Genomic DNA, 14,038 nt, shown 5'->3' with positions numbered 1-14,038 from the left:
GGACGGTCAACCGGCCCTAACAGCCTTGTCCTGCCACCCCTGGTCCGGGTTTGTGTTTTGCCTTTTTTGATGCCTAGTTGATTCCTAAACAATACCTAACCTAATCTACTTGTTTTCTAGGGTTACTTTGGGTCATTTGCACTCTCAATTTGTGGATTTCTTGGACTTTGCAGTTTGTCATTGTCATTTATAGGTGAGGGGAGGCATTATCCTACATTGTGCATTTAATTTGATTTCATAGCTTATTATTATATTGTGAATGATGCATTTTAGTATGTAATGCATTTGAATTGTCTCTACTTATTATTATAAATGTCAATTATTCAATTATGCTTTTTTTTTTGGTAAACAAAAGAGGGGATGCAGTAGCGGCGACCTAGTGCCCCCCCCCCCGCTATGCAATGTTCGGACTTTTTATTGAGTGCGACTTATGCAAGCATTAGCCCTGTGCACTACCAGCGCAAGCATTGGCCCCGTTAGCGGAACCCCACCGGAGGCCTAGTATAGTTTACCAAACCGGACTATGGGACGCCTGAGCCAAAGGGACCACTAGACCAATGCAAGAACCGGGCGGAGGGAATTATGAACCCCGGGACATGAGGTTTACCAAACCACTTGGGAGTGAGCTTGGGACCACTAGACCACCACCCGGTGGTAATTATTCAATTACGTTCACACAATTACCTTCACATAAACATCGAATTACCTTCCACCAACGCAAAGTCTCACCACAATTCATAATTGAATTATTCAATTATGAATTGTGGTGAGACTTTGCATTGGTGGAAGGTAATTCGATGTTTATGTTTATGTTTATGTTATTACTTATTGAAATCTATGTTCTTGTAAACTATTTTAATTCATTCAAATGATGTGGTGAACGTGACGTGTTAGAATTTGGTGGTGGATTAATACTACCTATATAGGTACTTACATCAACTCAGGGTTGTGGGTCCATCCATTGCCCCTAGTGCCTATGTGTCTATATAGAGTCACTAAGTGCATGGTGGTTAAGTGTTTAGACGTGTTTGACTAGTAAACCCGATAGAGTGCTACTACTCTTTAGGTAGGGGTATTGAAGTTGAGTAACCTACGATGGCAGTGGTTGGGTCTTGTGAACATCATGTAGACTCGTTGTTATCATGTAGTGGTTGGGTTGCATATGTTAGGATTGGGCTCATGGGGCATCCAAAGGATGACTTGAGTGCCTTGAGGAGACAAATTGAGGCACCCACCGCAACATATGGATGATCATAGGGTTAAGTAATGATATTACAAAAAGACGGCTTAAGTGGCGTGAGGAACAACACTCCTAGGTGAGAAGGATACGCGGACCAAAAGGGCACTAGGCATGAGGGAAGGTATCCAAAACACATGAAGCACAGAACATAGTTGGCTTTGCATTGGGTTAGACTTATCCCTGACACCCCTCAATTCTCAGACCAATGGTTGGTGAAAGAGTGGTGACCTAAACCCCCAACCACGGAATGATGTGACTTGACCCAATTGTCGTGGAGAACCCAAAAGACATGCTTAAGTGCCATGAGAGAGAGTAACAAGACCCCCAAAGGAAGATGGTGTTGTAACTTAATGTGTGTCAATCATAGGGACTGCATTTGCTAGAGTCTAGGATCATCCTTGTCTCATTCATCATTCATTATTTCATTATAACTATCATGTATATAACGTGTGACTATTGCGCGATGTGTGATTTGTTGACCTCACTGAGTTCTGAGGAACTCATCCCTTTATGTGTATTTTTTTAGAATCTTCAGCAGGTTATGAGGACTCCTTTTACCTAGTCCGTCGTCAACAGAGTCCTTCAAGGGACCGGTGGGAGAGGACACGGAGATACATGGTGAGACTTGTTCTTGCGCGGACTGTGCTTATGGAGTCCAACCTTTCTGAGGCTGTGGAGATGTCATGGGAGAAAGTAGTTGCCTTATTTGCCCTCACTTCTGTTCTTTACTTGTTTGTTAGGCAAGGGCGTTTTGTAGACTCCTAATTTTCTTCGACAAAATGTAGACTTCCGATCTTAAACAATTTCTTCTTTTAAACTCTGATTGTGATCTTAACTAACTTTGAATTATGATTGAGGATAACTGTAATAACATTTAATACTTAAACATTTGATACTTTATTTCCTTTTTCTGCTCTTGGATTATACTATGTTGTATTATTGTTATGGGTTGACTATGAACCTAGATCCTATAGTGATATCACCCCCACAGGTATTCAGGTGAATATGGATCCGGCTCGGTGAGGTGTGAGAATTGTGGTCAAGTTATCGATCTAACTCGAATACAATGGGAAAATGTATTCAATAATTCTTATAACCCATGCCTAATGGCAAAGAGCTCCACATATAGAACACAAGACGATCCTGAACAGTGCTGGGGATGCCAAAGATGACAAATCTGGTGTCATCATGGGCAAGTACCTCATAGCCACCAAGCCCCTATCGGCTTACCGTCATAGTTGAGTACAATTCACCCAGTAGGTGGGAAACCTTCAAAATGCATAGCACACCAATACTCCTCCAGTGGAAGAAGTGTTTGTGCACTGTCGTACATGTATGCCACTTGAGTGTTAGAGTCTGTGAATCATAGGAGAATGTCCCCGACAACCTGTTGAAGGATATCACTGGCCAGTAGCGTCTTCATTGTGAAGATGTGTCAGTTACTCGATAGATCAATGAGCAAAAACTAAATCATTGTATTTAGCCAATCAAGTCATCACCCTTGAACCAATGAGTAATCCATATGAGAACCTCTTTCCAAGGATTTCTAGGAAAGTTTGAACCCATTTATCCAAAGAAGCACTCTCCAGATCGCCTGATTGTATGAGCATGCGAAGAACAAGTGGTTTAGAGTTTCCATTTCTATGCTACACAAGCTGCATATAGCATTGGCTATGGTGCCCCCTCGTGGCTAGAGAATGGGTAGTTGGCAACCTTCTAAGCCCTATAAGCTAAGTAGTAGAGTCGCAGTGGTGCCTTTGACTTCCACACTAAGTTGCACCAGGAAGCGGTTGGAGCCGGTTGCCAAACCAAATTGTATGCCCCTTTTGTTGTAAAATTGCTAGCAGAAAAAGAAATCTATACTGGATGATCAAAGGGTAGCTTGTGCCACACCTTAACAAGTTGAATATCATCCCACCTAGACTAAATGGTTGTGTTTATATCTAGTTGCACCATTCGGCCAAGGTGTTGCGAAGGATACTAACACCAATTGATTAAGCCAAAGGGTCGGCCCAAGAGCCAAGGATTGTACTAGAGCAAGGCATCGGCCCCATCTTTAATTGGATATTTGATGCTAGTTGCAGCCACCTGGCGAAGGTTAAGGATGGTCCTTAAGTTAGAGGAACACCAATGAAAAATTCACAATGACCAAACAAAATCAAAAGCAAGCTAACAATGTCTCATATAGGAACACCAACAAGAGTGTGCTTTAATAGCGAGATGCCAGATAAGCCGAATTGATGCAGAATTGATCCAATCTTTTAGCCACCTAAGGCCCAACCCTCTTTTGTCAAGAGCTTTATAAATGGCACTCTAAGAGACATGGTAAATACCCGACTCAGCTGACCCTTTCCAAAATAATTTGTTGAGCATCGACTCAAGTTCGAAGATAATGCTCTTTGGGAACACCGCAATATTGAGCTAGTAAGCAATGATACCCATCAAAATGGAGCGGATGAGAGTAAGACACTCTAGAGGAAAGAGTCCTATCAATCGTTTCTCCCCTTCTCAATCAGAGAAGCAAAGTTCGATTTTTGAAGGGTCTAAAGGAAAGGGGCACCCTAAGATATATATCTCATAGGAAAAGTGTCATCTATAGGTTGAATAGTCCCCTGGGAGGTGTTAGCGAAGAAAATTTTGGATTTCCCTTTATTTATCACAAGATCAGAGTCAGAAGAAAAGTTCGAGAACATAAACTCAAAGTTAGTTGCATTTTTCATACTAGCTTCACCAAAAATAAAGAAATCATCTGTGAAGCAAATGAAGGTGATATCAGGGAGTTGGCAGTGCCAATGATAATCAAAATCACACTGTTCGAGCTATAGCAGAGAGATCATCTCCAAAGACTTGAAGGACCATATTGAAGAGCATAGGTGACATTGGGCACCCCTGTTTAAGGTCGTGATTTGCATAAAACTTGGAGGATTAAGCCCCATTTAAGAAGATCACATAGCTCGGATTAGACACACATTGGGTGACCCAATTGATGAATATCGAAGGGAAGTTAAGCTTTTGAAGGAGGGTGAATAAATAGCTCCATTAAACAGAGTCATAGGCCTTCTGGAGATCAATCTAAACTGTGAAATGAGGGGGGGGCCCTTCATCTCCACAAAGAAGGATATTATCCGAAATCTGACGGCCTTCCATTAAGGCAATCTGGTTAAGACCCACCATCCTATGTAGCTAATAATTTAGCTACAAAACAATATACCGGACTACTCACAAGTATCAGCCTAAAATCACCAAAGGTGGTTCAAGTGTAACCCTTAGGCTGTGTTTGTTTGTTGGAATAAAAGTGGGGTGGGAAAAAAGGGGTGGGAAAATTCTTGAAAAATGTGTAAATTTTTTACTTTTCCTTTAAATCCTAAAATGGTAGAGTGTTTGGTTGCTTGGGGTGGGAAAGTGGGAGACAAGGTTCTTGAATCAGACCTTGCAGTTCAACTTTCCCACCCCATGCTATTTTAAAACCCCACATATTTGGTGGGATTTTGTGGGAAAGTTGGGAAAAGTTAAAAAGTGGGACCCACCCGATCACTTTTCCACAAAACCCTTTCCTTTCCTTTTCCTCTCCCTCACCCCACTACATGTGGGACCCATATGTTTTTTTTTCCCACCCCTTTTTTCCCCCCCCACCTTTGCAAACAAACGCACCCTTAGGGATGAGAGTGAGGAAAGAGAGGTTGAGTTCATCAAGCATCCACAAGGTGGCAAAAAAGTCTTAAATGGCACGTCACACAGAGTTTCCAATGATCTCCAGGTGTTCTTGAAGAAAATTGAATTGAAAACATCAGTTCCTGTGACACTGTCCTCATTTGTGCACATAATTACATTCTTGATCTCCTGGATAGTGAATGGCCAAAATAACAAGCCAACTTCATCAGAACTTAAGATTCTATTTGGGTTCCAATGAGGTACATAAAATGGGAGGGGATCCACTAAAAAGCTTGTCCAAAATGTTTGACAATTTCATGGCAAATCTTATCATCATCAATTAGTGTAAAATCCCCTATAAAATCCTAACCTAGTAACTCGTCGTTTTAGGTCCGCGAACCCGAAGGGCACGTAGAAGGCAACTTTGGACCATCCGAGTTGAGACTAGGAGTTTGGAAGTCGAACCTATAGACTTGGATGAACTAGAAGAAAACCCAACCACCCTAATTCATTTCAAGAAAAGTGAGAAAGTCAGTCCGAAAGGCATAAACAAGAGATTTTGGCATGCACAAAAACCATTGCTAGAGAACCCCAACGCCAAGATAAAGTATTCCATTGATTCAGAAATGTTTAGATGATTCTATCCTCTGAAGATCGTCGAAAATAGCTTTAGCATGTGAAAGATATAGGGCTGGTTGATTGGGCGGGCAATCGGTTTGACTAACTGCCCCTACCCAAAAAAATGCAATTTCAAGAATTTAAGTCAAGAAACCTTAATTTATTGCTTTCTCACCTCATAAATGAATTGTTATGCTAATGGGAGGCTGTGAGCGTGGGAGAAGAGAAGAACTTGGAATTTGGAAAGATTCTTGCACGTGAGGTGGTGCCGAAGCACAGTTTGTGAGGATAATCACGTGTGAAGGTAAGAAGACCTAAAAACCCTTCATTCCACCTACTTTTCATAGTATTTGTGATGGATGTTGCAATAATGATAGTAGTTGTAGAAGATGGGTTGAGTTGAATGCTCATTTTTGTTTCCCATTATGTTTCTCAACCTCCTTGAGTGTTGGTTGGTTTCATTTCAACCATTCGAGACTGAATGACCCTCTTTAAGATGCTTGTGGGCCACTCTCTGAGAACCAATTTAGGGCTTTTTGTGGGACTAATTTAGATGATTGGAATATGTTTTTGGGACAATACTACTATTCCATTGAGGTCCCAAAATCCCCCACTTGATTTGATTTGGAAATGAGCTCAAACTAGGGCATTTTGGTTGGAGCTAGGGGTGGTCAATAGACCTTGGAAGGCTTGACTTACTGCCCCCTATCCGGGAGCGCAAGTTGGGTTCGTTTGATGCCTAATTTGATTCCTGACCCAAACCTAATTCAATCTTTATGTTTTCTAGGGTTCTTGTAACTTGTTAGCATCCTTGATTTTGGATCTTGGACATTTGGAGACTATTTTGTCATCGATAAGTGAGGAATACATTATTCTGTATCGTGTATTATATTTGATTTTAATTCTATTATTACAAATGTCGAATATTTCTCTTATGAATTGTGTGAGACTTTGCACAAATGAAAGAAATTTAATTTTTATGTTTATGTGACTATTTAATTCATTCAATGATGAATATGGTAGAATACTACTTGCACATGTATATACCAATATGGGGTCGTGGGCTCACCCATTACCCCTGGTGCCTATGCATCCACTTAGACTCACTAGGTGCATGGTCAAAAAGTGTCAAAATGTATTTGGCTAGTAAACTTTGATGGATACTACTACCCTTTTGGTAGGGATATTGAAGTCGAGTGATCCGTGATGGCAATGGCTGGGTCCTATGAGCATCATACAAGCCCACTGTTATCGTGTAGTGGTAGTAGAGTTGCATATGTTAGGATTGGGCTCATGGGGCATCCAAAAGATGGCTTGAGTGCCCTAAAGAGACATTGGAGACATCCAACCCAATATATGTGGATGACCATAGAGTTAAGGAATGGTAGTCCAAAAGATAGCTTGAGTGCCATGAGGAATATCATTCATAGGTGGAGAAAGATACTGGACCAAAAAGGCATAAGACACGAGAAAGGTATCCGGACCACATGTAGCACAAGACATAGTCGACTTTGTATTTGGGCTAGACTTATCCCTAACACGCGCCTGTTCTCAGTTCATATGGTGTTGTTGAGAGAGTGGTGACAAAATCTCCAGCCACAGTATAATGTGACCTAATCCCATTGCCATGGAGAACCCAAAATATGGTTTGAGTGCCATGAGGGAGAGTGACAAGATTGCCTAGAGGAGGCTGGTGTTGTAACTTAATGTGTGTCTACCATAAAGACTACATTTTTCGGAGTCTATGATTATACTTGCATCTTCATTATTATCTCATTATATAATATTACATATTTATGTATGACAAATGCGCGACATATGATTATGTTGATCTCATTAAGTTTTGTGGAACTCATTCCTTTATGTATATTTTCTCTTAAATTTTACTGCAGATTATGAGGACTCCTTTACCTGGAGTGTTTGTCGCTTGTAGAGTCCTACGAGATACCAGCAGGAGAGGACACAAAGACACATGGAGAGTCGTGTCCCTATTTGGATTGCACTTATGGAGTCTAGTCCTTTTGAGGCTTTGGAGATATCATTAATTAAATAAAGTAGTTGCCTTAGTCACGATTAGTTATATTCTCTATTTGTTTGTTAAGCAAATGCGCTGCTTAATCTCTTAACTTTCTAGATAACAATGCTTAGACTTTCCGCTGTTAAACAATTTCTTCCTTTCATAGTCATTAACTTCGATTATGATTTGAGGATGACTATAATAACTTAATGATTTTATATTTTAATTCTTTTTCTCTTGGATTATGTTATGTGATTTTGTATTGTTATGGATTGGCCGTGAACCCGATCATGTAGTGTTATCACCCCCACGTGTATTCAGGTATGTTTGGAACCGGCTTAGTGGGGTGTGACAATTAGGACATAACCGGTGATGTCATAAATAGAGTCAATACGGTTGTGGGCTCTCCCTTTTTACGAAACTTGGACTCTCTAGCTACCATTAATTTCCTCAAGGTTGAAGCTTCCATCTTCTTGTGGGCAACTAAAATGTCATCTTGTCTTAAGGATCGAAGGAGAGATTGGGTAGCATCCAATAGACACCTTGATTTTCCTTTAAGGTCTAAGAAAATATGTTGACTCCATTGTTTTAATCCATCCTTAACAAGCCTTAGCTTGGCCATGAGACCAAAAAAGAGGTAGAAAGTCAGAGTGATCACACTAATAATACCAAAAATAGAACTGCTTACTCGAGGCCTGTGGAAGGTTCCCAAGCAGACATTCATTGGTGTATGATCAAACACCCCTCTATTTTGGAAGGTTGCCATACGATACAAGGACAAGAAGGAAGAGACCCAACATTGTTTGGCACAAACACGATTGATTTTAGAAGTGATTTGATAAGTATCCACACCAAAGTTGCTCCAAAGTTACCGATGCTGCTAGCAAAGAGCACTAAAGTAACAGTATTCACTGCATTTGTTCTTGGGTTCAAACTTCCAACACACCACCCTCCTTCTCCGAGTGATTCTTGTAAGTGCTAAAGTCTTCTAGTAGGAACCACAAATATACAAGCTGATATATCTCATGCTTAATTTTTCAGAATGGTATTTAATTAGGGTTTTGCCCATTAATGATGTAGGATTAAGCAGCCGCCCTACGTCACTTACACCTTACTAATTAAAAATATAAATAGCGCGAATACCTATTATTAAAATATTAGGTCTAATAATTTAGTAAGTAAATAATAAATTATCAAAAGTCTCAAACCATGCTCGCTTCTAGGTCACCCGATTTTTTATCTTTGGTAATTTAAATATCAGTAAACAACATAGACAGCACCTTAAAGATGCCTTCAGATCTTCTGTGTGTACATTTCTGATGTTATAGCTTTTAACAGGGAGATCTAGCTAGCTTCACAGATCTGCCATACGAAGAAAAAGATTTAAAGAAGTGAATAAAGCTGCAAGCAGCTCGTACCCTCTAATTCCTTTTGATGGATTCTCCTTTCTTTGATTTCTCCACTGAATATCTTGCATGGGAAAAGCTTGTTTTGGAAAACAAATCCGTTCCCTTCAATGAACATGACTCACAAGAGATGCTACTCTTGGATGTTCTTAATAAGGCTGCTGATCAAGACTCTTTGATGAGTTCTTCAGATTCTCCCAACAGATCTACCCATAAAGATAACTGCAGTAGTAGTTCTAAGGAGAAAGAAAAGCCCAAGCAAAAGGAGAAGGCTTACATCGGCGTTCGAAGGAGACCATGGGGAAAATTTGCAGCTGAGATTAGGGATTCAACTAGAAATGGCATTAGGGTTTGGTTGGGAACCTTTGATAGTGCAGAAGATGCAGCCCTTGCTTATGATCAGGCATCATTGTCAATGCGTGGATCTCTGGCAGTTCTCAATTTCCCAGTTGAAAAGGTTGTGGATTCTCTCAGAGAGATCAAGTACCGCTGCAATAAAGGGTGTTCACCTGTGATAACACTTAAGAGGACACACTCCATTAGAAGGAAGTTGTTGAGCGAGAGAAACAAAGGGAACGAGGTGAGCGTGAAAGAAGATGAAGCAAGCTTGGAAGATATTGGAGCAAATGACTTGGAGGAACCGGTTAGTTATTGTGAGAATGCTAACCTTAATTGAACTAAAATAACTTGTATATCATCCTCTCTAGCTTTCTTATTTCATTTGATGATTTTTTCATGGTTCCCTTCTTGGTGTTCTTTGGTTATTTGCCTTTACCAGAAAAGGAAGTTTTATCATCAGCCATAACCAAATCTAGCCCCATTTCATAATTTTTTTTTTTTCTTCTTTTTTTAGGTCGTAAGCCCCATTTCATCAAAATCAAAAGGCAATATTTTCAAATCTGATTAAAAGAATTTTAACAATAGTTTCTCCACTTAAACAACAGTAGAAATTGATGTCTTATTCCAACTGAATAGGGTCGGCTACATGAACCCTAGAAAATCGGAGGCTTAGTTAGAAAAACAAAACAAAAAAAAAGGGTACAGAGATCGAAAGACTAAAACTCGCACAATCAAGCCCCTCATCCACGAATTTATGTTATACTTGAAGCTTCAAAATATTCTTCCTTCAAAATCATCAACTTAAATTATAAGAACACCAAAAATTCTTGATTCATCTTCCCATTTCAATTTAAGTCCAATTGATGAGGAAAAAAATTCACCCTCATACACAATTGGCTGATAAAATCACACAAAACACACCCATAAGAACCACTTTAATAGATCTAAACTCCCATTTTCTTCGATCATGGTGAATCCGACCACCAAAGCGGTACCAAGAAGTGTTCCCCATATTCAGATTTGGAAGAACAAAGATAGTAAAGCAAGTAATGAGTGAGTTTGGCATATTTAGGGCTCCATTTTTTTAACCTACCCCTCTCTTTTCATGGAGTTTTTGGAAATTTTTTCTTTTATCAGGAATGGTTTTAGCGGAAGAATCCCTACACAGGTTGGATTTTGAAGCATTACAAAAGTGTCAGTTTCTTGTAACTCACAGGGAACAAGTCACAGGTAAAATATGGCCTCTTTAGGTGATGTTCTCTTTGATGAATTCAACTCTTTTCTTTCTGGAAACATATAGAATATACACATCACAGTTCCTTCCTGGATTAGGAAATTGTGAACAACTTTTTTCTCTCTACCTTGGTTTAAACAGTCTCCTTCAGAATGTGCCCAAATGGACAGAGATTGCTAAAATTGTTTCTACAGCTACACGCCCATCAATTTGGCAACCCTTGTCCAATTATCACTTGGCAGCTTAAGGTCTTAGAATTTCTTTACCAAGACCACAACATGTTAAAAGATAAACACCACAACTTTAACTACTTCAATGGTTCAATTTCAGACAGGATAGTGAATCAAGTCAAGCCAGCTACAACTCATTTACTTCTGAAGTAGAAGCTTTTGATACATTCCCCGAAAAAAGTGTTATTCTTTTTTTTGCTTTTTTTTCTTCTTTTTTGATAGTGAAGAAAAGAGTTATTCTTGGGTACATGGTATAGTTAACATACAATGGCATCCAGCTGAAATTGCTGAGTAACGGACAAATCTTGATATGAGACTTTCTTCACCTGCAATGCTGAACTTGATCTTTCAAGCCACTTTCCCACTTCAAATAGTTGCAAGTGTCTTTTATGCTTAATCCTCCCATATCCATAGTATTTTTTTTTTTTTTTTTGGGGTAACCTATCCATAGTATTAGCAAATGAATGGCTTGGAGTCCCCGGATGTCAGGTTCAATAGTTTCATAGGAGAGATGTGAAAATCAATTTCATTAAACACTCTCTAACATGAAGGAATCCTCTTTCATGTACTGAATACAAATTGATCAGATTATATTGAATAGTAGCATTTTTGCTAGCTTGGGGCAACCATGATTAAGGCATGCAATAGTAACAGCAGCAACAGTGCCACTGGCTTGTTCAATTTTTCCATGTAATTCATGATCTAAAACATGGTTGTGATGATCTCAATCGGGAACTAATAGTTTCATGCTTTGTTAATTGATGTCTAATCAATATTCTGTTGCTCTACTATGAACAAGCTTGGATCTCAAATCAAACAAACCATATCAAGACCAAGTTAAATCTTGCATCAGCACCATTAATTAACCCACTTGAAGAAGTCCAAGGAACAAGGTTGGAGCTACGAATATAATGCTGATGGGTTCATCTGGACAAAATTGACTCCAGATGGAGGCCAAATTGTCGATTACTTTATAGAGTGATTGGGATAGGCATTAAACTTCAGTTTATAAATTCAAAATCTGATATTGACATTTTCCTTGGAATCTGATCTACTGCTAGTAAAGCACATTCCTTGTTCTCAAGGAATCTATGCGTGTGACTTTCTATGAATCTAACCCCTCTGTAAGAATGCAGGAAATAGAGACGAGGAATCAGAAAGAGAATAATCATCATCCACTCACAGGAACAAAATAGAAATTTAAAATAAAACTGGATAATGAGTCAAGAGCTGTAACTAGGAATATAGCTAAGTTACAGTGGACCCAGATTCCTGTCTAATTTAGGTTTTCATCCCAAAACAAACATGTTGAGTTATGCTTTACTTACCTCAAGTTCTGGTGATCACTAAAATTTTGATCTATCTAATTTAAATTTCGCAAACTGTTGAGTTTAGGGTTGACTTAAGGTACCCAACTTTGATCGGGCTCAAATTTAACAAATTACTCCAAAACGAGTTCCGGGAACAAGATTTGTTGCGTTGCCATGACTGACATTGTTTTTTTCGTGTTTCAGGGTTGTTTTGATGTTTTTGAGCATTTTTCAGTTTTCAGTGACATTTTTATAATTTTTTTATTTGTTTTAGCTCTGTTTTAGGGTTAATTAAAACCCTATAAAACTATGTTTTGTGCTTCACGGCTTTTGAATATTGATCTTTTATTATAAGACGCTTTTGAGAAAGAGCTTTTCTTGTATCAATCAAATCTTCGGTTTAGCTTCAATTCTTTTTCGTTTGACACACACCAACTAGCTTGTGCTGTAGGGGAGCTTTGGACCAACCAGCCCAGGAAACCAGGTCGCCAAGACTAACCCACCCTGAGGACCTAACTTTTGCTGCTCAACTGGCTTTAGAGCCACCGGTTGTGAGCAAAATCTGCCCTCAAACCTGTTTCTACAAATCCCTCGACTTCAAAGCGTTAATAAATAATCATGCATTCAATACCTTATCAAGTTTTGAATAGGTCTCCATGTTGGATATTTTAGTTACAGTGTACACAGAAGGAAGACGTAAGCTCCCACTGCTCTCAAATACATGGATAACATAAATTTGGCCCAGAAATAACGCGCTTTTGTATAGCTACCTCGAGACCCAAAAATGAGCAAAAGTCACCTGTTGGGAGAATGGAATCAAGCAACTGCAATTGGCTCCATTGTAAAGTAAAGGTTCTCTGCAGATGCATGGACCCCATTCCCCTCGTTTTGTTCAATTTCAAACTTCACTTATATGCATTGGCAATTCTGACACACACCCAAAAAAAATGCATGGGAGGGGTACGTTACTCTTCTAGAGAAAAAATTATTTTTAGAAACATTACTTTCTTTAAACCATGTTGTTAAAAACAAATGGGTTGATATAACTTTCGGATCCTTGAGTACTATTGTATTTCAAAGTATATTTTCGATGAAAGAATTGATTAATTTTTTAAGTGAAAATGCATGATCACCTGAATTGCACAAATTAGAATGTTTAAATATCTTAAAGAAAATGCCAATATTGTTTTACCATTCGAGTAATACAATATTCGAAACATAGAAATTCTTATATTTGATATATATTGTGAGATTTTATTTGTTTTATACGATTACCCATGATATCATATTTTTCATTACAGGCCCTCCAAAGTGTCAATGTCACATAGATCGGTAGTGCAGCTACATAGCAAGTTTTAATTGGTCATGTGCTATTTCATGGATCACTGATATGATGCAAAGAATCACCTTTGGTCGTGCTGTTCTATTCCATCTTTTGCTTGAGCTTGATGGAAATATCAGTTTGTGGTTCTAACTTTGTTTACCGAAAAAAAAAATCCAAAACTCTCATATGACCAGAACCAGAGGATGCGCTGGTTAGATGTGCTAGACACATATAGAGATAACATATCTCTACTAGTGATCAAGATAGAGACCTTGTAACCACCTTGGACCTGCATAGTATGTCTCCATTTTTCTTATTTAAAAAATATATATATTTATATATGTGCATAATAATAATATATTCTTTTTTCTATAAAAAGTGTAAATTAAGTCAAAACTCCTTTATTTTGCAAATTGTAACTTCAAATACCCTCAGAATCTATGAAATTTCATAAAACTCACTTACATATATGTTGAAAGACTATTACAGATGAAACCTTGTCAAAATGTTTATATGAGAGCACAAAGATATTATCACCATTTGTTCCCCAGGTAAAAGGGATATAATCACCCAAATAACGTTATAATGCCCACACTAGAAATGTGTTTTTCTCTTAAATATTTACCTCATGCTTGCAGACACCAGCATCTCCTCTAGAAGGAAATTTTA

General features: G+C 38.7%; 1 protein-coding gene across 2 annotated transcripts; it reads left to right on the top strand.

Annotated features, from left to right (window-relative positions):
• Positions 1-8,775: 8,775 nt before the first annotated feature.
• LOC149004119 (ethylene-response factor C3-like) lies at positions 8,776-13,550 on the top strand. Of its 2 annotated transcripts, XR_016175560.1 has the most exons (3): positions 8,776-9,585; positions 10,409-10,501; positions 13,347-13,550. XR_016175560.1 is itself a non-coding variant. In XM_089168485.1 (2 exons), the coding sequence occupies exons 1-2, from the start codon at positions 8,961-8,963 to the stop codon at positions 10,418-10,420; spliced, it is 627 nt and encodes a 208-aa protein (XP_089024611.1). In that variant the 5' UTR covers positions 8,776-8,960; the 3' UTR covers positions 10,421-11,141. The 2 variants fall into 2 exon arrangements, 1 of the variants encoding a protein (XP_089024611.1); XM_089168485.1 differs by lacking the exon at positions 13,347-13,550 and having other exon boundaries at positions 8,776-9,575; positions 10,409-11,141.
• The last annotated feature ends 488 nt before the right edge of the window (positions 13,551-14,038 follow it).

Source organism: Hakea prostrata, chromosome 9, assembly GCF_041222555.1.
Source record: "Hakea prostrata isolate BN-2017 chromosome 9, UWA_Hpros_2, whole genome shotgun sequence".
In the NCBI taxonomy this organism is placed as follows: Eukaryota; Viridiplantae; Streptophyta; class Magnoliopsida; order Proteales; family Proteaceae; genus Hakea; species Hakea prostrata.
The sequence above is the reverse complement of the archived record's forward strand: the minus strand, read 5'-3'. Positions and strand labels throughout refer to the sequence as shown.